The sequence below is a fragment of the Pelophylax lessonae genome (genome assembly GCF_965119305.1).
Source record: "Pelophylax lessonae genome assembly, chromosome: 4".
Classification (NCBI taxonomy): domain Eukaryota; kingdom Metazoa; phylum Chordata; class Amphibia; order Anura; family Ranidae; genus Pelophylax; species Pelophylax lessonae.
The window spans coordinates 469,460,570-469,481,674 of NC_138771.1; the positions used below are offsets into that span (position 1 = coordinate 469,460,570).

The following is a 21,105-nucleotide window of genomic DNA, read 5'->3' on the forward strand; positions in this document are numbered from 1 at the left end:
GGAGTGGGGATTTTTGCTAAAAGGGTGAAGTTGGGGGGGGGGGATTATTTTGTACTCTCCTTACCACTACACTCCTGTCCCCTGCATTCTGTACATTACACACTCCTGTTCCCTGCATTCTGTGCATTACATACTCCCGTCCCCTGCATTCTGTGCATTACAAACTCCCGCCCCCTGCATTCTGTGCATTATATACTCCCGTCCCCTGCATTCTGTACATTAGACTCTCCTGTCCCCTGCATTCTATACATTACACAATCCTGTCCCCTGCATTCTGTACATTACACACTACTGTCCCCTGCATTCTATACATTACATACTCCTGTCCCCTGCATTTTATACATTAAATACTCCTGTCCCCTGCATTCTGTACATTACATTCTCCCGTTGCCTGCATTCTATACATTACATACTCCTGTCCCCTGCATTTTATACATTAAATACTCCTGTCTCCTGCATTCTGTACATTCCATGCTCCTGTCCCTTGCAGTCTGTACATTACATACTCCTGTCCCCTGCATTCTGTACATTAATACTCATGTCCCCTGCATTCTGTACATTACATATTCCTGTCCCCTGCATTCTGTACATTACATACTCCTGTCTCCTGCATTTTGTACATTACACACTCCTGTCCCCTGCATTCTATACATTACATACTCCTGTCCCCTGCATTCTGCGAATTACATATTCCTGTCCCCTGCATTCTGTACATAATGTTCTCCTTGACCCTGTTCTCTGTGTGTCATGTATTCCTAAACCCAGCACCGACTACAGCTTTCTGTGTGTTACACATTGTATTACACATCCTGGACCCCTGCAGTCGGCGTTATGCATCCTTAACCAAACACTAACTGCAGCACCCTGTGCATTGCACATCGTCGACCCCTTGCCTTACATACTCCTGCACTATATACACAATACTGTACATTACATACTCCTGCACTATATACACAATACTGTACATTATATACTTCTCACCAAAGTCTTCATTATCTCAACAGTTACTGGTTGCTATGCAGTCCCTGACTATTTTAAAGAAGGTCTTCTTTAAGGTAGGCTCAGATAAAGTGTAAGCTCTCTGTATATTTTCATTGTGTGCAAAACCATATGCAATGGAAGCTTTGCATTCTTTTTTTTGTGATTATTGTGCTGGGGTTTATAAGTATTTGTGAGATTCTTGCTTGTAGCATAGCAGTAAAAGCATATTTTATGGGTACAAGTGTTTAACCACACTCTTAAAGCGGAGTTCCACCCAAAAGTGGAACTAACGCTGATCTGTTTGCACCACCCTCCCCTCCAGTTTGGCACCTTTCAGGGGGGAGGGGGGAACGGGTACCTTTTTTTGACAGGTACCCCTCCCCACTTCCGGGAGACAGTGCTGCAGCGCCATCCCTCGGAAGTTCAGCCCCCTCCTCCTTCCCCCGCCACTGGGGCAATTACAAAGTGCGGCGCGCTTTAGGCATGTGCAGTAGGGAACTGGCAGTGAAGCTGAAAGGCTTCACTGCCGGTTTCCCTTATGACAAATGGCGGCGGCAGCACCTGACAGCCGCTCCCGAAAATTGTCTGGGGTGCCCACATCGCAGGTTCCCTGGACAGGTAAGTGTCTATATATTAAAAGTCAGCAGCTACAGGATTTGTAGCTACTGATTTTTAATTTATTTTTCCCCACGCAGAACTTTACTTTAAGCTACGTGCACCAGAGGTCACTTCCCCCCTCAAGCTCCCCTCATTCTGAAGTTTAAAAGTTATAAGGAATGCAGGTGAGGGGGGGGGGGCACCAAAATGCACCTTTGCCTGTGTAGACAAAAATCCTTGCACCGGCCCTACACCACGTGTAATTGGCGGGACAACGATTCTATCCGTCTATCCACAGGATCCGGAAAAGTTGGCGATTCTTGCACTGGTACCAGAGTCGCCTTACTGGCCACCGGAAAATCTACTTTTGGTGGAACAGTCCACCTATTGGACATCACCTCTGCAAAGTGGTAACGGCGTGCAAAACGCTTAGGCACCACCAACGTGTGCTTAATGCGTCTCCATTGTTAATCTACAATCGAGTGAAAACTATTCTGGGCAAGGAAACACTTTCCCCGGATTTGTGGGAGCCAAAAGACACCTGCGAACCTGACGTTGTAGGTTCATTAGCCAATTTTACAGTTTCCCACACAGAAACTATCAGAGCTTCCACCGCCAGAATGCGAAGACACCGACCCCTCAAGGTAGTCTGCGTCTGCAGGGACCATATCTATCTCAGAGTTCGAAGACCCTGCTGATGTAGGAAAGGGCGAAGGGCGTTTGCGGCTGGCAGCACCAGAAGTGACCAAATCTACCTTGGACATTAAATTTTGCAAAAAGACTGTAATCCCTGGCTGAGACTGGGAACCAAAATGTCCCACTATAGCTCCCAAGTAAAATTATATCCTGGGACTCCAAGTTATGTAATAAACATTTTTAGGGTACTGTCCCTTTAAGACCGCGAAAAACGCGGTCCTGCCGCTAACACTGCAGGCTCTCAATCCCTGATAATTATATAATAATAGCAGAGCAGATGAGGAAAAACCCAGCAAAAACGTTACCAGACCACAAGAAGCTGCCAGCACCATCAGTGTAAAAATGAAACTGATACTGACTGAACAGGAGGAGGAAGAGAAAACTCTGCCTCTATCTGTAGGAAGCCATGCTGCAAACCTGTCCAGCCCACGGACCTCAAAACATGGCCGCTCATACATTCTCAATGGGGAATTATATAAAATGGCTGCCCATGCAAACTTAATAGGAACATAGAAATCATGAACCACAGCAAAATGGCGGCCCCCACGGCGAGCCATGCTGTCTCCAGGACCAACCAAAAGGGGTCCCAGAACAATAGGCATCTAAAGGTCCCTGACCAGGGACCCACAAAGGGCCATCCACCCCCCCCCCAAATAAGTGCCATAACGGCCGCTTTATTACCGCCCCCCAAGGTAAAAACCTGCTATGGGGTGGTGTAATGCAGAGGGGAATACCAGTCTAGTCCTCCGAGGTGCAAGGGAACCGAGGGAGCCCCCAAGGTCCGACCATTCCAAGGAGGGGCCCACGACCACCCGAAACCGCTTGGGGTTTGGGGGGGGCAACTTTTACTCACCATACCATGGTACCAGGTGGGCGCCACTCCGAGACAGATCACCTCCCACCCGGGAAGGGGGTGCTGTCAGCCAAGGGGAAGCTGCGAATCAGGGCGTTCCAGCGAGACTGTCCACTCGCAGGCTCATCCCCATCCATCAGGGCACTGTCATGGCGAGGCCTAGTTCTGGACAATAACCTGCTCAGGCTCGATGGCCAGGCTGGGAGACCTTAAGGATCTAGATTATCCAGTGCGAAATCCGGCTGTTTCTTGTAGTTCCTATGGATCTTGGTCCTCAGGAACTAACTAGTGAAAAAATAAAAAAATCACACACTTTCCCTGTTACAACTAAGACCAAAGTCCCAGCAGGGCTAGATCCTATTCCTAACACTAGGCAGAACAAATTGATTAATGATAGCAGAGTGTGAGGGTTATGCCTGCAGGGACAGCCCCCATAGGTGTGGTTAAGCTTTTTGCCTGCCTAATGCCTATTCTTGATAGGAGGAGCATATATCTACTAGTAATGAAGATGGAGCTGCGTCTGTCGATAAACAATAGAGAAATGTTATTTTTAAGTATTAACTCGACATTTCGTAGTATTTAAAATTTTCTGTAAGGAAAAAAATGAAATGATAAAATCAGAGTAATTTTCTAATCAGCAGTAGATATCCAGCAAGTTTCTGCAATGAAAGAAAGCATATACTTGCCATTCCAGTGGCCAATTTCTCCTACATCCCCTCCATTCTAGTTCTGCAAATTTGGAAAGCCTTTTGGCATTGGACATTTTAAAAAATGTTGGATGCCTGTGTCCCCTACTGTGTATTGGTTCCTTCTTCCAACCCCTATGTTACTGCTGTTGTCCTGCAGTGACATAGGGGGTTGAAGGAAAGAACCAGCATGTGGTAGTAGGACACAGGAATCTGACACTCCTGGAAGTGTTAAATGCCAAAAAAAGACTTTCAGAGTCTGCAGAAGCAAAATTTAAATGAAACAGAAAAAATAGGTCAACAGAGAGGTGGGTATATTCTGCATTTTACTGGTGGTGACCTGCTGGATTAAAATATTTAAAGGCTGGACAGATAGCCACTATAGTTCACTTTAGGCTGGATTCTCACCTAACAGCATATTTTAAAGGCTGTTGAAATGCATATCAATGCACATTGGACATGCACAATGCTCTTAGTCCTAGAAGTCCACCTATTCATTTTGAATGGTTCCCCAAAAAGCATTCATGCAGTAAATAATGCACCTGATCCTTAACGCACCAAAAGTCACACACCAGAAAACACGTGCTGTTTAGCAATGCTTAAGGCTCCGTTCACATACTGGCAAATTGGATCGCGGGCAGAATCGCTGCGATTCTGTCCGTGATCCTGAATTATTGTAAATCTTGGGATGCCCGTGCGATTCCCGTGACGTGCAATGGCACCCCAAATGCAGCATGATTTTGCTGCGATTGTCGTCCGATAAATCACAGTTAAATTGCACAAACAGAATCGTGGGACACTTGTCGCCCCCAAAAAAAGTACAAGAACTGCTCTTGGACGACAGGCGTCCAGCGATTCTGATTTCGTGATTTTACTGTGATTCATCAGGCGACAATCGTGGCAAAATAACGCCGCGTTTGGGGTGCCATTGCAAGCCCCGGGAATCGCACAGGCATCCCACTATTTGCAATGATTCGGGATCAGGGGCAGAATCGCCACGATTCTGCCCCAGATTCGATACGCCAGTATGTGAACGAAGCCTTGGAGAAAAAAGGGTCAGGCACATTTTGTGGTGCATGGTAGTGTCTTGAGGACCAACAGAAAATAAATATAACACATGTACTACAATGGGCCTTAGCAACATGCCTACCAAGGCCTAACAACGTGCTCACATAGGTGTAAGTGGGCCCATAACCTTTTTTTCAAAGAAATCTTTGTCGTGCATGGAATTTTAACACGGTATACAATGTCTAGCATACAGTAATGTAAGAAAAGAAAAAATAAACAGTCTCAATGCAAAAAAGAAGTCACCACAGTAAACGCTAAAGCTTTTGTATGAGGATTCTGTCATTTGGAGCTCAAAGTCTCAGTGGTTTCTCTGCTCTGCATCAATATATTTTTCTAGGGCGTTTAAAGGAAAAGTTTCCGCCCATGTTCATTTTTAGCGCACCAAGGTGCCCAGAAGATAAAAAATGTATAAATAATATTCTGTGGTCAAGGAAAAAAAAAATCAATAAACACAGCTCTTCGCACCACAGCGAATAAAAAATCACTTATCTGAAAGTACTGTATATATAAACAGATGTGCAGTGCTGCATGCATAAAATAAATAAATACATAAAAAAATATATGAATATACTAATAAATAAATATCTATCTATCTATCTATCTATCTATCTATCTATCTATCTATCTATCTATCTATCTATCTATCTATCTATCTATCTATCTATCTATCTATCTATCTATCTATCTATCTATCTATCTATCTATCTATCTATATTATTTAGATATTGATTTTTAAATCATTTATTTTAAGTACAAGATACATGGGTTTTCCTCCTGCAGCTCATTTGTCCACCTTGAGTGTACTATAAATCAGACTGCAGAGGTTTTTTTTTTACAAAAACTGGGGCAAAATGTATGCTGTTACCCAAAGCGATCAATCAGGTTTCATCTTTCATAACTTGGAAAAGTGAAGGAAAGAATCGAATTGGTTTGCACCAATCCCACTTTTGTGTCATTAACCAGTGTGATTAGCCTTAGCTGGTTAGGTTATGCTCAGTGTCATACCTATTTGTAATTGAACCCTATTGACAAGACTATCCATAGACTTGCACTAAAGTAGATGGATTTGGAAAGGAAAGTCTTCACTAAACGGCAATGGTGTTGCATCTGTGGGTACAGGTTCCTATTTAACGGTCTCTGAGGGAATAAAGTCTACCTGTTGCCCTCCACCTGATGACTGCATTAATATGCACATAAAGGCTTGTATAACCTGGCAGTAAGCTAGAGAGGATAACTGCATATCCATCTGTCAGCTGAGACTTATGGTCACCTTGGAGTACAATAATAATAATTGCAGCATACATAAGGCTAGGCCTATCCACGTGGGTGCAGGGATAGTAAGCTCTAACCAGAATGACTTGGAGCAGCAATAAATATTTGTTACAAGTGTACACTGTGCTTCCTGAATAATAGTACAGCACAGCTCTTATACTAATGCAAGTCTCAGACCTAAAACAGTTCATTAAACATAGTACAATTTCTAAGCTTATCTTTGTATCCTCTCAGCTGTTCTGCAATGGTGCTGACTGCACTATCTGTCATGCTGGCTCCCTGGCTGACAAGTTGTTGCACTGACCTGTATCAAGTATGCAACCGATGGAGTCGGCTCTTCTACTCTGCACACTTGTCTCAGGGGTATGGAAGTTGATGGATCAGCATGGCAGCCAGGTAATTTGTATTTTTATAAGAGGAGTTGTGAACAATGGCAGCCCCCTTATTTTTATAAATACAGGTGTCTTTAATTATCAGTAGAACAATAAACCAGAAGACAACTTTTATAAGAAAACCTGTAAAATTGGGGTTAATGATAAAACCCAAGAGTAAGTCATCATAAGGAAAGCCACTGCTGTAATACTTACATATGCTTTGTAATCACATGCTTGGAAGATTAGTTTTTCGGGGTGATGCTGCCAGTACTGGAATGGTATGGAGCCAGTGGTTTCATTGGGGGCTCGCAAGCTGATGGAAGGTTCTCCCCAATCTCCTGTCTGAAAATCATATTTACTCTAAAAGTAACAAGTGTCAGTTTAGTAGATTGTACAAGAGATACTCAGTGCACATGGAACACCATGGACAATACGTACATACTCCGAAACGGAACAAAGACAATCTTCGAACAACAAGAAGACATTTATCAAAACTAAAGAAAGGTGTTAAGTTATTCATACAGTAGAAAAACCATTGGTTGATTTGATTTGATTTCCTAATCCGACTGTAGGAGGTTGCCACAAGCCTAATGACTCAAGGCTGTAAACTTTGGTTTGTCAGTGTCATGATTTATTAAGGACAAACCAACCAAGCTAACTTAGTCAATGTCCGAAAAATATTTGCCGAGAGCTGACAGAGACTTGTACTTTACAGCAACATGTCGCCAGTTCAGACTTATAAAACTGACCCTACAGGGGATTCAGAGTGGCTGTAGTTGTGCACCGTAATGAAAATTATGGGCCGAAACCGAAAATTCAGAATGCACTTGGTCGAAAACCCAAACCAAACCTGAAATGGACAGTTTTTAAAATATATAAACACTATATTGTCAAAAGTATTGGGATGCCTGCCTTTACACGCACATGAACTTTAATGGCATCCTAGTCTTAGTCTGTAGGGTTCAATATTGAGTTGGCTCACCCTTTGCAGCTATAACAGCTTTAACTCTTCTGGGAAGGCTATCCACAAGGTTTAGGAGTGTGTCTATGGGAATGTTTGACCATTCTTCCAGAAGCACATTTGTGAGGTCAGGTACTGATGTTGGACGAGAGGGTATGGCTTACAGTCTTCACTCTAATTTAACCCAAAGGTGTTCTGTTGAGTTGAGGTCAGAACTCTGTGCAGGCCAGTCAAGTTCTTCCACCCGAAACTCGCTCATCCATGTCTTTATGGACCTTGGTTTGTGCACTGGTCCAGATGTTTTGGTGGAGGGGGATTATGGTGTGGGGTTGTTTTTCAGGGGTTGGATTTGGCCCCTTAGTTCCAGTGAAGTGAACTCTTAAGCCGTCAGCACACCAAGAAATTTTGGACAATTTCAGGCTCCCAACTTTGTGGGAACAGTTTGGGGATGACCCTTCCTATTCCAACATGACCAGTGCACAAAGCGAGGTCTATAACGACATGGATGAGCGAGTTTGGGGTGGGGGAACTTAACTGGCCTGCACACCTCCAACATCAGTGCCTGACCTCACAAATGCGCCTCTGGAAGAATGGTCAAACATTCTCATAGACACACTCCTAAACCTTGTGGACAGCCTTCCCAGAAGAGTTGAAGCTGTTATAGCTGCAAAGGGTGGGCCAACTGAATATTGAAACCTATGGACTAAGACTGGAATACCATTAAAATTGATGTGCACACAAAGGCAGGTGTCCCAATACTTTTGACAATAACGTGTATATATTGTATTTATATATATAATTGAATTATATTCAACTTTTTAATTAATTGTTTTTGAACGGCTTCTGCAGAAAAAATGTGCAAGAAAAGCTCAAGAAAAATGCATCCCTTTAAATTCTATGTATCTCTTTATACTTGTCCGTTGCACTTCCATTGCGGTGTAACGCACCTCCCTATTGAAATGCATTGAAAACATGGCACCTTTTTTTCTTTCGCCAATACACCAATAACACTATTTTCAGGTGACAATTTGTGGTGGCCTACTTGGAAGCCTGGTATTTAAATCTTGACTTTTCATAAACTGCCACTGAAACCCTGACATTGCATTCCATTTTAGAATGTGTACCTTTCAAAAAGTCCCCTGTACTGCATTTCAGGTAATGCCAGGTAAATAGATTGTTTGAAAGGTTTTTGTGCCCAAAAAAAATCATCAGCAGTGCCTATGGCAACTGGTGTTCCCTGCAATCAACCCCATGAGGTGTATAATTCTGAATTAGTGATATTTTAAGGCCTGAGTACTGCAGAGAGGTGGTCACATGTTTCTTCATGCCCAGAAGCACTAGGCATTTCCAAGACACTTCAAATGAACAAAAGTGAAGGGTGGCAATGAATATAAGTAGGTCAGAGGGTGGACTTTAAAGAAACTCAGTTTGCTCATTCAGGAGGTCTTTTAGTTATGGTGGTAAAATGTGTTTTAGTGACATTTTCTAACCTCTGCTAAGGTGGTGGACAACTTTTAAGAACATTGCAACATCCAGTGTTCAACATTTAATATGGGGGCAGATTTATTAACCTGGAGAGTGCAAAATCTGGTGTGGCTCTCATAGAAACCAATCAGCTTTCAGGCTTTATTGTAAAAGCTTAAGGCTCCTTTCACACACTCCGTCCGTTGGACGGAGTCCGTTTTTCTCAGCGGGGGATCGAGCTGCCGATCCCCCGCTGAGCAGCAGGAGGACAGCTGTGTCTCCGCACTGTGTGCGGAGACACAGCTGACAGTTCCCCATGCATCTCTATGGGGGAAATCGGATGTCAACGGACCGTCAGTCCGTTCTCACCCGATCCCATCCGATCCGATCCGCTGGACGGATGGAAAATAGGGTTTCCATCCGTCCAGATTTGACGGATCGGATGTCAGCGGACATGTCTCCGCTGACATCCGATGCCCCATAGGAATGCATGGGGGGACCGTTCAGATCCGCCAAAAAAACGGACAGGCGGATCTGAACGGTCCGCTTGTGTGAAAGGGGCCTAAATGAACAAGCTGAAGTTTGAAGCTGATTGGCTAGCGTGCACAGATGCACCAGATTCTAAGAGATCAAGTTTAAATAAACGTCCCCCTATTTTGAGTTCAATAAAACTAGAGAGTGGAAAATGAACACATAAGTTTGCTGCCGATAGTATTTACAAGGGTTTTCCCTTTTTATGAGAAAAGTTAAATACAAATTCAGATTTATATGGCCAACAATTCAAATTTTGTGATCATTCTCCGATTTTAATTTATCATTCCCCTGTGTTGTACAGTGCTTGTTGGATTACAATAATTGGTCTTTATACAAGAGATCTGCTTGGACCACAAAAGGACATGTAGTTTGGGTGCTTTTTAACTGGGGATCCAACATTTGATACAGGGTAGTCAACAAGATTTGCAAAACATTGTACTCAGTGCTTTAAATTTGATTCGATGTATAAACCAAGAAGATGTTCAGCAATCCTAATATGCAGGGGGAGATTTGGCTGCTCTTTTAGGGCTCACACACATGGATGGTTTAGGGAGGAAATAAATGCACTAGTGTAAAATCCAGGCATTTTTCTGCACCTAGTGATCCAGAGGTAGCCCATACAGCCGGCCATTGGAGTGAATGGCTGTACGTACTTGTACTCGGATAAAGGCAGGTACCAATAAACAAAAGCATCAGTCTATATCCGGGTACAAGTACATACACCCATTCACTTCTAGGGCTAGCTGTACGTGCCACTTGTGGAGCAGTAAGTACCACAGAGTGCATACATAATACACGATGCAGGAGTCAGTAGTAAGTAATGCAGTGTTCAGAGGTCAGTAGTACATAATACATGATGCAGGAGTCAGTAGTAAGTAATGCAGCGTTCAGAGGTCAGTAGTACATAATACACAATGCAGGAGTCAGTAGTAAGTAATGCAGCGTTCAGAGGTCAGTAGTACATAATACACGATGCAGGAGTCAGTAGTAAGTAATGCAGCGTTCAGAGGTCAGTAGTACATAATACACAATGCAGGAGTCAGTAGTAAGTAATGCAGAATTCAGAGGTCAGTAGTACATAATACACGATGCAGGAGTCAGTAGTAAGTAATGCAGCGTTCAGAGGTCAGTAGTACATAATACACAATGCAGGAGTCATTAGTAAGTAATGCAGCGTTCAGAGGTCAGTAGTACATAATACACGATGCAGGAGTCAGTAGTAAGTAATGCAGCATTCAGAGGTCAGTAGTACATAATACACGATGCAGGAGTCAGTAGTAAGTAATGCAGCGTTCAGAGGTCAGTAGTACATAATACATGATGAAGGAGTCAGTAGTAAGTAATGCAGCGTTCAGGAGTAAGTAGTACATAATAGAAGATGCAGGGGTCAGTAGTATGTAACGCAGAGTTTAGAGTTAAGGAGTAAATAATGAAGAGTGCAACAGGCCTGTAGTTAGTAATGCAGAGTGCAGGGGTCAGTAGTATGTAACACACAGGGCAGAGATTAGGAGTAACTACAACACATCTCCCTCAAACAAGCAAAAATACCTCCCTTCCAGTACAAACATTTACTACTTAAACTAAAACTGTCCACAGCACAAATTCCCCCCTCCCTCTGTTAAATTTACTTATCAGATCTTAGACCTCCCACCCTTTCCAGATCTTCCCCCTGGCTGTGTGATGTAAGAGCTGAAGAGTAGCCTAGAACTTGCTTCAGGTTGCATTGTCTATTTCTGCTCTGATTTGAGGCCTAAGAGGTGGCTACCACTTCTGACAGAGGGGCAGCATGAAGGGTCGGCTATCTACCCATCACATGGCCATGATCCACAGATTGATTGCATTCGACCTGTTGCCAACCTAATGTTAAGTGGCTATTACAGGAGAACTGCAGGAAAACAGCTAAATACACAGCAATTTATATATGTTAATCAATTTGTAATTCTATTTAGCCAGTCTTGTGACATGCCACACTGCACAGCAAGAAAAATCACTGTTTCTAGGATTACCTGGCTGCTAAATGGACAGAGGTTATGATGATTATTTATTGTCCAGGTTCTCGATGACTAAGCCGGTTCAGGGTGAAACGCGTTAGAGGCGTAGTATTGATAGGGTGTACGTTGTATACTACTTCTGAATAATACTACTATAATCTACCTGTGCTTGGGATGTCCTGGAGTGCGGATGTGTTCATTTGTTTTTCATTAAACATATACATAAACAGAGCAGGAAAATGCTCAGTAGTGCACCCTACCAGGAGAAATATGCAGGGCCCCAGTAACAGTGTTGGCTTTCTTTTCCTTTATTGTCCAGTTTACTTTATGGAGACACAGAGGTGACAAACAAAGCAGGATTTCTGAATGAGGAGATAAAGGTCACCTGTCTGACAGTGGATTGCAACACACGTGTAAATCAAAGGACTGACTGAGCAGAATCACAACTCCTACAGCTAATTAAACAGTAAGGTCTGGTTCACACTAGTGCTATTTCAGATGCGACTTGAGTCACACAGAATCGAATGCAAATGGAAATCACATTGATTTCTATGGTGCCTATTCGCAACAATGCAAAACAAATGTGACTTTCGGGAAAATATCTCTGCTACTTTGGTGTGATACGGCATGATTTTTCCCCCCATAGACTTCAATGGAGAAACATTAAAAATGAATGTACATGCACTTTTTGGTGCGTTTTTGCCTGCAATATGTGTTGGTTAATAAGGAGGCGGCACCTGCTGGCTACCTAACAACCGGTGAATCATCTCTGTTCTGACAGCAAGGGTGAGTCATTGGTTGTTAAGGAGCAAGCACCAACCGGCATCCTACAAACCAGTGACTCACCTCTGCTGTCAGCTGGGGGACTCTGACAGCAGAATGTAGAAAAAATTAGCTGTCATTAAAAATGAAGAAAAAAAAATGGCGTAGAGGTCTACCCATAATCCATATCAGGCCCTTTGTATCTAGTATGGATTTTAAGCAGGGCCCCACACCAATACAAATTTTTTAAAAATTACGTGAGGACCCCCCACAAGATCCATACGAGACCCTTATCTGAACAAAGCACCCTGTCCCATTGTTCATGAGAACAAGGACCTCCTTCCTACAACCCTGGCCTGGTGGTTGTGGGGGTGCGGGAGGTGGGGTGACTTATCGGAATATGGAAGCCCTTTAACATAGAGGCCCCCAGATCCTGCCCCCCCCCCTCCATGTGAGTGAGTATTAGGTACATAAAGTCCTTATTTTTTTTTTTTTTTAAATAAATAGCCCCTTGATGTAGATTCATTGGCAATCATGTTGTCCAGGAATGCAAGTTCATGTCAATGACGGTAAACGATGGCCATGACCGGGACCACCCGGTGATGTCTTTGACCAAACATGGGCATGTCTATATGAGTCTATATTGATGTCACCAGGTGGCCCCGCCCCTTGTGACATAACTTACACCACCCCCTTTGATTTTTTTATGCGGAGGGGGGAAGCGAAGCTGTCATTCGACGGCGGTAAGCAGCAGGTGCGGTTGGGTGTCAGGGGTTTATTTCCTGCGGATTGGCAGCTGTTGTTCTTTGTGATTGAGGCTGAATTACATCACTGGACGACATGATTGACGATGGATCCACATCAGGGGACTTTTTTTTAAATGAAAGATTGTGTGGTGTTTTTTTTTTTTTTTTTACATTTGACATTTTTTTGGTCAATGAGCACCGGTAAAGGGGGTTTCTAGATTCCGATAGGTCACTTCCCACATCCCCACAACCACCGAGCCCAGGTTGTGAGAAAGAGGCCCTTGTCCTCATCAACATGGGGACAAGGTGCTTCGCAAGGGGGGGGGGGGATTGCCTGGCAAAGCATCATTCATGTTAAGGGCATGTGGTCTGGTATGGTTTGGAGGGGGGAATATTGCACACTCATCCCCCACTTTCCTGGCAGGTCAGGCGGCATGCTCAGAAAAGGATTTGGTATAGATTTTGGGGAATACCTCATGGCATTTTTTTTATTTGGCCGTGGGGTCCCCCTTGAAATCCATTCCAGATTTGAAGGGCCTAATATGGATTGTGGGGGGACCTCCATACCATTTTTATTATTTTTATGACAGGCTCATTTGTTTACATTCTGTCAGCAGGAATCCGGAAGGTGCTGGCTCCTTAACAACCAATGATCCAACATTGCTGGCTAACAGCAGGGATGAGTCAAAACGCAGAAGCATAAAAAAATGAAAAATGCATGAAAAACGCAACCACAACGCACTACATAATCACACTGAAAATCTGTTCAAATTGCAGCCACACTAGTGTGAACCTAGTCTAAATATACATGCTGTGTATTTAGCTATTCTTACTAGAATTCTGCTTTAATTCACGTGAGCATTTGACTAAATCTACAACAAATTGTGTCCTAGAATGCTTTCAGAAAACAAGCATTTAATACACTTTAGCACATGTCTGTGCAGAATCTTTACTATGGGACTTCAATAAACCTCTCTAATGAAGCTGATAATGGGGGTTTCCCTACATTGAAATCTCAAGGCGCACACTACGTCTCCCTCATCATTAGCGTTGATCGGGAAGTGATCAGGCACCCAGAAGCAAGGCGCATTTCACTGTGTGGGAAATAATTACATGGTAGTGTGATCAGGGCAGGAGAAGTTTATCTCATTTACACATAAATGCAAACAAAATGACAATGGAAGCCATTAATTATATATCTGCAGTCCCCTGAACACAGGAGACAAAAATATTTCACTGGCACAAAATGTGTATGAAAGGGACACCCATGCAAGCACAGTAGACACTGCAGCCATTGGGTATTTTTTTTATTGGAATGACTGAAGTAAGGCCTGTGAAGCAAAATGATATCCTGAATTAGTATGTTTTGAACGTTCATTCCAGGATGAGAAATAATAAAAGCAAAGCTGTGCTATGTCCATACAGGAGAGAGCAACAGGTTTTCTTTAACCACTTTACCACCGGAGGATTTTGCTGTCTTCCGTCCAGGCCACTTTTTGCGATTCGGCGCTGTGCGACTTCAACTGACAATTGCGCGGTCGTGCGACGCCGTACCCAAACGAAATTTACGTCCTTTTTTTCCCACAAACAGAGCTTTCGTTTGGTGGTATTTGATCATCTGTGCGATTTTTACTTTTTGCGCTATAAACAAAAAAAGAGCGTTTATTTTGAAAAAATAACAATATTTTTAACATTTTTTTATATGAAATTCCCCCCAAAAAAGATGTAAAAAACAATTTTTTAAAAAATTTTTGGCCAATTTGTTTTATGCTACATATGTTTGGTAAAAAAAATCGCAATAAGCGTATTTTGATTGGTTTGCGCAAAAGTTATTGCGTTTACTAACAAAGGGAAAGATTTCTGTCATTTTTGGTGTTTTTTTTTTAACGCGTAATGGCGGCGATCTGCGATTTTTTTTGCGGGACTGCGACATTGCGGCGGACAGATCGGACCCTTGACTGACATTTTTGACACTTTTGGGGGTACCAGTGACATTACTGCAGTAATCAGTGCTATATATATGCACTGTTACTGTAAAAATGACACTGGCAGGGAAGGGGTTAATTTTATTGGAGAGGGAGGGGTTAATGTATGCCTGGTGCTTACTGACGTGTAGGGGGGGAGGTGACTGTGTGAGTCATGGACAGATCGGATGTCCAGCTATGCTGAACAGTCCGATCTGTCACTCCCTGTCACTATGGAGATCCGCCCGCTGTGTTTACACACAGCGGGCGGATCTCCAGACTCGATCCCCGACGATCGGGTAAGAGCAGCGGCGATCGCCGCTGCTCCTCCCCTGGCCCGACTCCCGCTGTGAATGAAAACAGCGGAGCGAGCCTCCGGCGGCGCGCAAGCGCCGCCCAGAAGGGGGAGTGTCCAACGACGTTAATACTACGTCGCTGGACGATAACGAACCACTCTGCCGCAGTAGTATTACTGTGAGCGGTTCTAAAGTGGTTAATGCCCACCTCCCCAACAGCACATCCTGTGTAGAAGTCTTGGCAGAAGCTTGAGAGGAGGGAAGGCGTAAATTGGATGATACTGATGCCATGGGGCCACCAGCGCGTCTGTGGCGTCCACCAGAGGATCCCATGACTGAGCCGCAAACCTCTGCACCTTTCTGTTGAGCCGAGAAGCCAACAGATCCACCTCGGGGGTGCCCCACCAAAGACAGCTGATGAAACACCTCTGGATGAATGGGCCACTCCCTGTGGTCCAACGCCTGCCAACTGAGGTAATCTGCCTGCCAATTTTCCCCCTGGAAAGTGTACAGCGGAGAGGGCACCAACTAACTGTTCTACCCACCTTAGAATTCCGGCTACCTCCAGAGCCACCAGGCACTCTTGTGCTCTCTTGGTGAATGACATAAGCCACGGCCGTGGCATTGTCTGATTGAATGCGCACTGGACAACACTGAAGACGATCCGTCCAATCATGCAGACACAGTCTGATCTCTCGGAGTTCCAAGATGTTGATCGGGAGTCTGGACTCTTCCAGTGTCCAGATCCCCTGAGCGCAATGCTTGCCGAGGATGCCTCCCCAGCCGAACAGGCTTGCATCCGTGGTGACAACTGTCCAATACAAGGGGAGGAAGGAATTTCCCAGCCGAAGAACCGAGGAACAAAGCCTCTATATCAGGGACTCCTTTGTGCCCCGACTCAGCCAGATCTGATTGTCCAGAGACTGCGAAGTCTTGTCCCATTTGGTCAGAATCTCCCTTTGCAGGGACCTCATATGGAACTGTGCATATGGAACTGCCTCGAAGGTAGACAGCATCAGGCTCAGCACCCGCATGCAAGTCCGGAGAGATGACCATTTGTTGGACAGCAAGAGGAGAATTGCAGCCTGCAATTTCTGGAGTTTGTCCAGAGGAAGGGGCACTCTAGCTAAGGCCGAGTCCAGAGTCTGGCCCAGATAGTCCAGCTTTGTGGACGGTACCAGAGCAGACTTCTGAAAATTCAGAATTAAGACGAACTCCCGCAGAGTTCGTATTGTGACCTCCAGGTTCTCCACTAGAGCAGAGGGAGAATGCGCTCGCAGAAGAAGACCGTCCAAGTAGCCCAGTACTGCGATCCCTCATTGGCCTAGCAAAGCTAGCACCAGGGCAAACACATTTGTGAAGACCCGAAGAGCAGATGTGAGACCAAAGGGTAATTCCACAAACTAATAATGCTTCTCTCCCACAGCAAAGCGGAGAAAACGCTGGTGCCTGGAATGTGAAGGTAGGCATCCTTGATATTGATAGAGGCGAGGAAATCCCCCTGACGCAGGAATGCCCCCACAGTTCAAATGGACTCCATTCTGAACTTCTGTACCCGCACAAAGCAGTTTAGCGCTTTGAGGTCCAGGATTGGACACACTTTGCCTTCCTTCCTGGGAACTGTGAACAGGTTTGAGTAAAAACCCTGTTAACGTTCCAAGGTTGGAACCGGGACAATCACCCCTTGAAGGAACAGGTCTTGTACCGCCCCAAACAGGCCCTGTAAGCGGTCTGGGGACAGACACAAGTTGGAAGAAAAAAACCTTGCCGGGGGGACAAGAGCGAAACTTGATCTTGTAGCCGGACCAAATTACTTTGTGGGACCCACTTGTTTTGCACCTGGGAAGTCCACGGGTCCGGAAACCAGCGAAGACGTCCCTCCACCCCCGATATGGGTGAGGGCACACCTTTATGCAGAAGGAGCCTTGTCCTTGGGTATGGAGAAGCCCGATCTTGGCTTGCCAGACTAGGTTCGTTTGGATCCTCCTGAAGAAGCCCTGAAAGGCTTTGAGCCCTAGTCAGTCGACTCTGAGGGACGAAAGAACATCTTATGAGCTGAGAAGGAAGGCCCACGTCTACGACGAGGTTCCTTGCCCTTGGTAACCTGCAGAATAAAAGTACTCTTCCCACCTGTGGAACCCTTAATGATGTCATCCAGGGTAGCTCCAAACAGGCGATCTCCTTGAAAAGGAAGAAGAGTCAAGGCCTTTTCTTAAATCTGATCCACAGACCAGCCAAAAAACACGTTGAAGGACCACTGCCAAAACAGAAAGGCGAGCCATCAGGGGAGCCGCATCCAAAGAGGCATCACAGATAAACTGCAGCCCCTGGGTCCGTCAGCTCGGGAAAGGCAGGGAGGAGCTGTTCCCCCTCCAGGTCACGGCGTAAGAGCTTAGCCCACTCGATCAGAGCTGTGACACTAGGGCAATGGTCAATACCAGCGTCAGTACCGAACCAGCCAGAGTGTACATAGTACGGGCCTCCGCCTTCCAGTTAGCCAGATCCTTAAAGGCCGGAGACTCTTCAACCGGAATCATGGCTGCCTTGTTTAGTCTGGAAACGGAGGGTCCACCACCAGTGGTACAGTCTACTTCTTAAGAATGGACTGCTCATAGGGTTAAAGCCTAGTAAAGCACTTAGGAACCCCATGGGGATGCTTTGGTCGTCCCCACTCTTTAGAGAAAATTCTGCCAAATAGGTAGGGAACGGGAAACCCCTTTGCTGCTTTGGATGGTTTGTGAGTGCCAAAGGGCACCTGCACCTCTGTCGCAGCTTCAGCTGCATCCTCCATCTTTAGGGTCTCATGCAGAGATACAATCAGTGCATCCACCAGCTTCTTTTCGTGCATGGTCACAGACGTAGAGGAAACCTCATTATCAGATGATTCCAGGCGTGTGGTTGCAGACCCAGCAGGGCAACCAACATCCGCGGTGGCCGAATCAGATTCAGGATCTGATGAGACGAGGCAGGGGAAGGCGGGGGGCACCCTGCAGCCTCACAGAGGGGATCAGGTGGGGAAATGTGCTCCAAAGACTCCATGAGTCACCAGGGAGACCCCGCAAAAAGTGTAAAACACTGCTAAGGGACAACCCCCAACGCGCTGGCAGCACCACCCGGTTTCCAGGCACAAAGCACCAAGCATCTTCAGCAGAGAGGGAGAGGACCCCACCAGACTCGCCACCCACACAAACAGGCACCTTCAGCCCCCAGGAGAATCTGCACTACAGTGCGGCGATCAGTAAGTAAAATGATCCAGGAGTCATCACCAGGGGATGTGGAGGGGCTCCCACCTCCGAAATCGCCACCCACAGGGCTCCACTGTCATGGCCGCTGCTATTTCCAATAACAAACCACAAGACCCTGACCCCCATTACCAGTTAGTGCCCTGCCCCATCCCAGGAAAGTGACAAGACCATCCAAATAGCCTCAGCGTGAAGGGGGAGCAGGATGACGGAATTGGCAAGGGGGGGTTCCTGCGGGAAGAAGGGGAACCCAGGGGTCCCACCATCCACCCCAAAATCCTCCAGGTGGAAAGGGGGGACAGCTACTCACCATACAAGGAACCAGACGGGGACCATTCCAGACAGACCACTCTCCATCTAAATGGGGGGCTGTCTGTCAGGAGGAATGCTGCGACTCAAGCCGAGACCCGGTCTTATGTGACCTCGTGAGGCGTTTAACTCGCAGGCCAGCCCCCGTCCAGTAGGGCTATGTTGCAGCAGACCTAGCGCGGAGCTGAGGTCTGCCCGCACTCGCTGGCCAGACTGGGGTGACCACTGGATCTTGATCATCCAGCCCGTTGCCCAGTCCAGCAGCTGATTGTAGATCTCCAGGAGAAAAAAAATGTTTTTTCTAAATCAGGGATCGACCGATTATCGGCAACACCGATATATCGAGGGCCGATATGCACTTTCCCGATATATCGGAATCAGCCCCGGCGGTTACCGATATTGCCACCCAGCCAGCTACCCACGGTGCCAACCAGCCACCCACCAAAGGGTGCCAGTCAGCCACCAAAGGGTGCCAGCCAGCAACCCACCACAGGGTGCCAGCCAGCCACCACAGGGAGCCAGCCAGCCACCAAAGGGTGACAGCCACCCAGCCACCCACAGTGCCAGCCAGCCACCCACCAAAGGGTGCCAGCCAGCCACCCACCCACCAAAGGGTGCCAGCCAGCCACCCACCCACCACAGGGTGCCAGCCAGCCACCCACCAAAGGGTGCCAGCCAGCCACCCACCCACCAGAGGGTGCCAGCCAGCCACCCACCCACCACAGGGTGCCAGCCAGCCACCCACCCACCAAAGGGTGCCAGCCAGCCACCCACCCACCACAGGGTGCCAGCCAGCCACCCACCAAAGGGTGACAGCCAGCCACCCACCCACCAAAGGGTGCCAGCCACCCATCAAAGGGTGCCAGCCAGCCACTCACCACAGGGTGCCAGCTAGCCACCCACCAAAGGGTGCCAGCCACCCACCAAAGGGTGCCAGCCACACTGAGTGCAAAACTGCTAGAAAAAAAGCTAGACAGTGGATTGGAGTCAGTGGACTACTGCTGCAGTAGTGCGCCACTCACTGCTGCAATAATGTGAGGTGCAGTAGTGATTTAAAATGATTGCAATGAGTGTACTACTGCAGTAGTCCACTAACTCCCCACTATCTAGCTTTTTTTCTAGCAGTTTTGCACTGACTGCAGTTAGTGATTTAAAATTATTGCAGTGAGTGCACTACTGCAGCAGTAGTCCACTGACTCCTCCAATCCACTTTCTAGCTGTTTGTTGTTGTCTAGCTTTTGTTTGTAGCAGTTTAATTTTCACTGACTGCAGTGTTAAAAACGTTAATAAACAAACATTAACATGTTAAGTAACAGATTTGTGTCGAAATTTGTGTTTTTTTGCAAAACTTTAAATGTTCAAAATATCGACGCATATCAGCCGATACCGATATGCATTGGCCAAAATATCGGTATCGGCAACGAAAAACCGATATCGGTCTATCACTAATCGAAATCCCATCAAGGAAATAGGTCCTTACGCCTGACTAGGCTATAGCAGAGAGAGGGAGTATACCCCCTGGGACTGCCCATCGGTGTAGCCAGAATTCTTTTCTGCCTAGTGTCCTACTCCTGTAGGGGCAGTATAACCAAATGGTTATGAATATCAGAAGCTGTGTCCATCAATGAACTAAAGAGAAAAAGCTTTGCCTTTCAGTTGCTCTAGTTGGAGCTTACACAGGGCTGAAGACAATCCACAAATTATCTGGCGTGTATCATAACTGATGCCCATCTCCCACACAATGTGCGTAGTCTGATTTAACCCAGACAGCACTAAAATAAAAATGTTTTAAGGTTTGTGGTAGGTAACTAATGCTTCCACCCTTCAAAAACGGTTACCTACAGAGACTAAGCGGGATGAACCAGACATATTTAAAGTCATAGATAGTGGCGAAAGTCAATTATTTACACTCGTGCATCTATATCCTCTTGCTTGGCTTGGAAGTGAAAGTAAGGCAGATATATTGTGCTGAGAAGGGTGTATTAAATGCCTCGTTTCCACTGATTGGTGCAGTTCAGTTCGGTACAGTTCAGTACGGTTCAGAACAGTACACCTTGATCAGGCTTGCGTTTCCACCGCCAACAGTACCCTTACATGATAGGCGATAGGCACTCAAAGTAGTGATCAATGTCACTTGATAGGCGTGGTGAACCAATGGTCAACCTATCAACGTTCTGCAGAGTGTAGCGCCACCCTGTTGGTAAGGTACGATTGTGCTTGGTACCCCAACGAGAGGGTCCCAAAAAAGTGATACCGTTCGGAATTAGGGTACCATTCACAACTTTGGAAACGGCAAAAATTGTGTACCG

At 45.9% G+C, this 21,105-nt stretch overlaps 1 protein-coding gene across 7 annotated transcripts in view; it reads right to left on the reverse strand.

Annotated features, from left to right (window-relative positions):
- Positions 1-21,105, reverse strand: part of ANKS1B (ankyrin repeat and sterile alpha motif domain containing 1B) — a 287,292-nt gene that overhangs the window by 102,136 nt on the left and 164,051 nt on the right. For 4 of the 7 annotated variants that reach the window (XM_082256753.1, XM_082256756.1, XM_082256758.1 and 1 more), the window contains exon 3: positions 6,741-6,887. In XM_082256753.1, coding sequence (XP_082112879.1) covers positions 6,741-6,887 — 147 coding nt within the window. The remainder of the gene's footprint in view (positions 1-6,740; positions 6,888-21,105) is intronic. The other 3 variants (XM_082256755.1, XM_082256757.1, XM_082256759.1) reach the window with 1 other exon arrangement.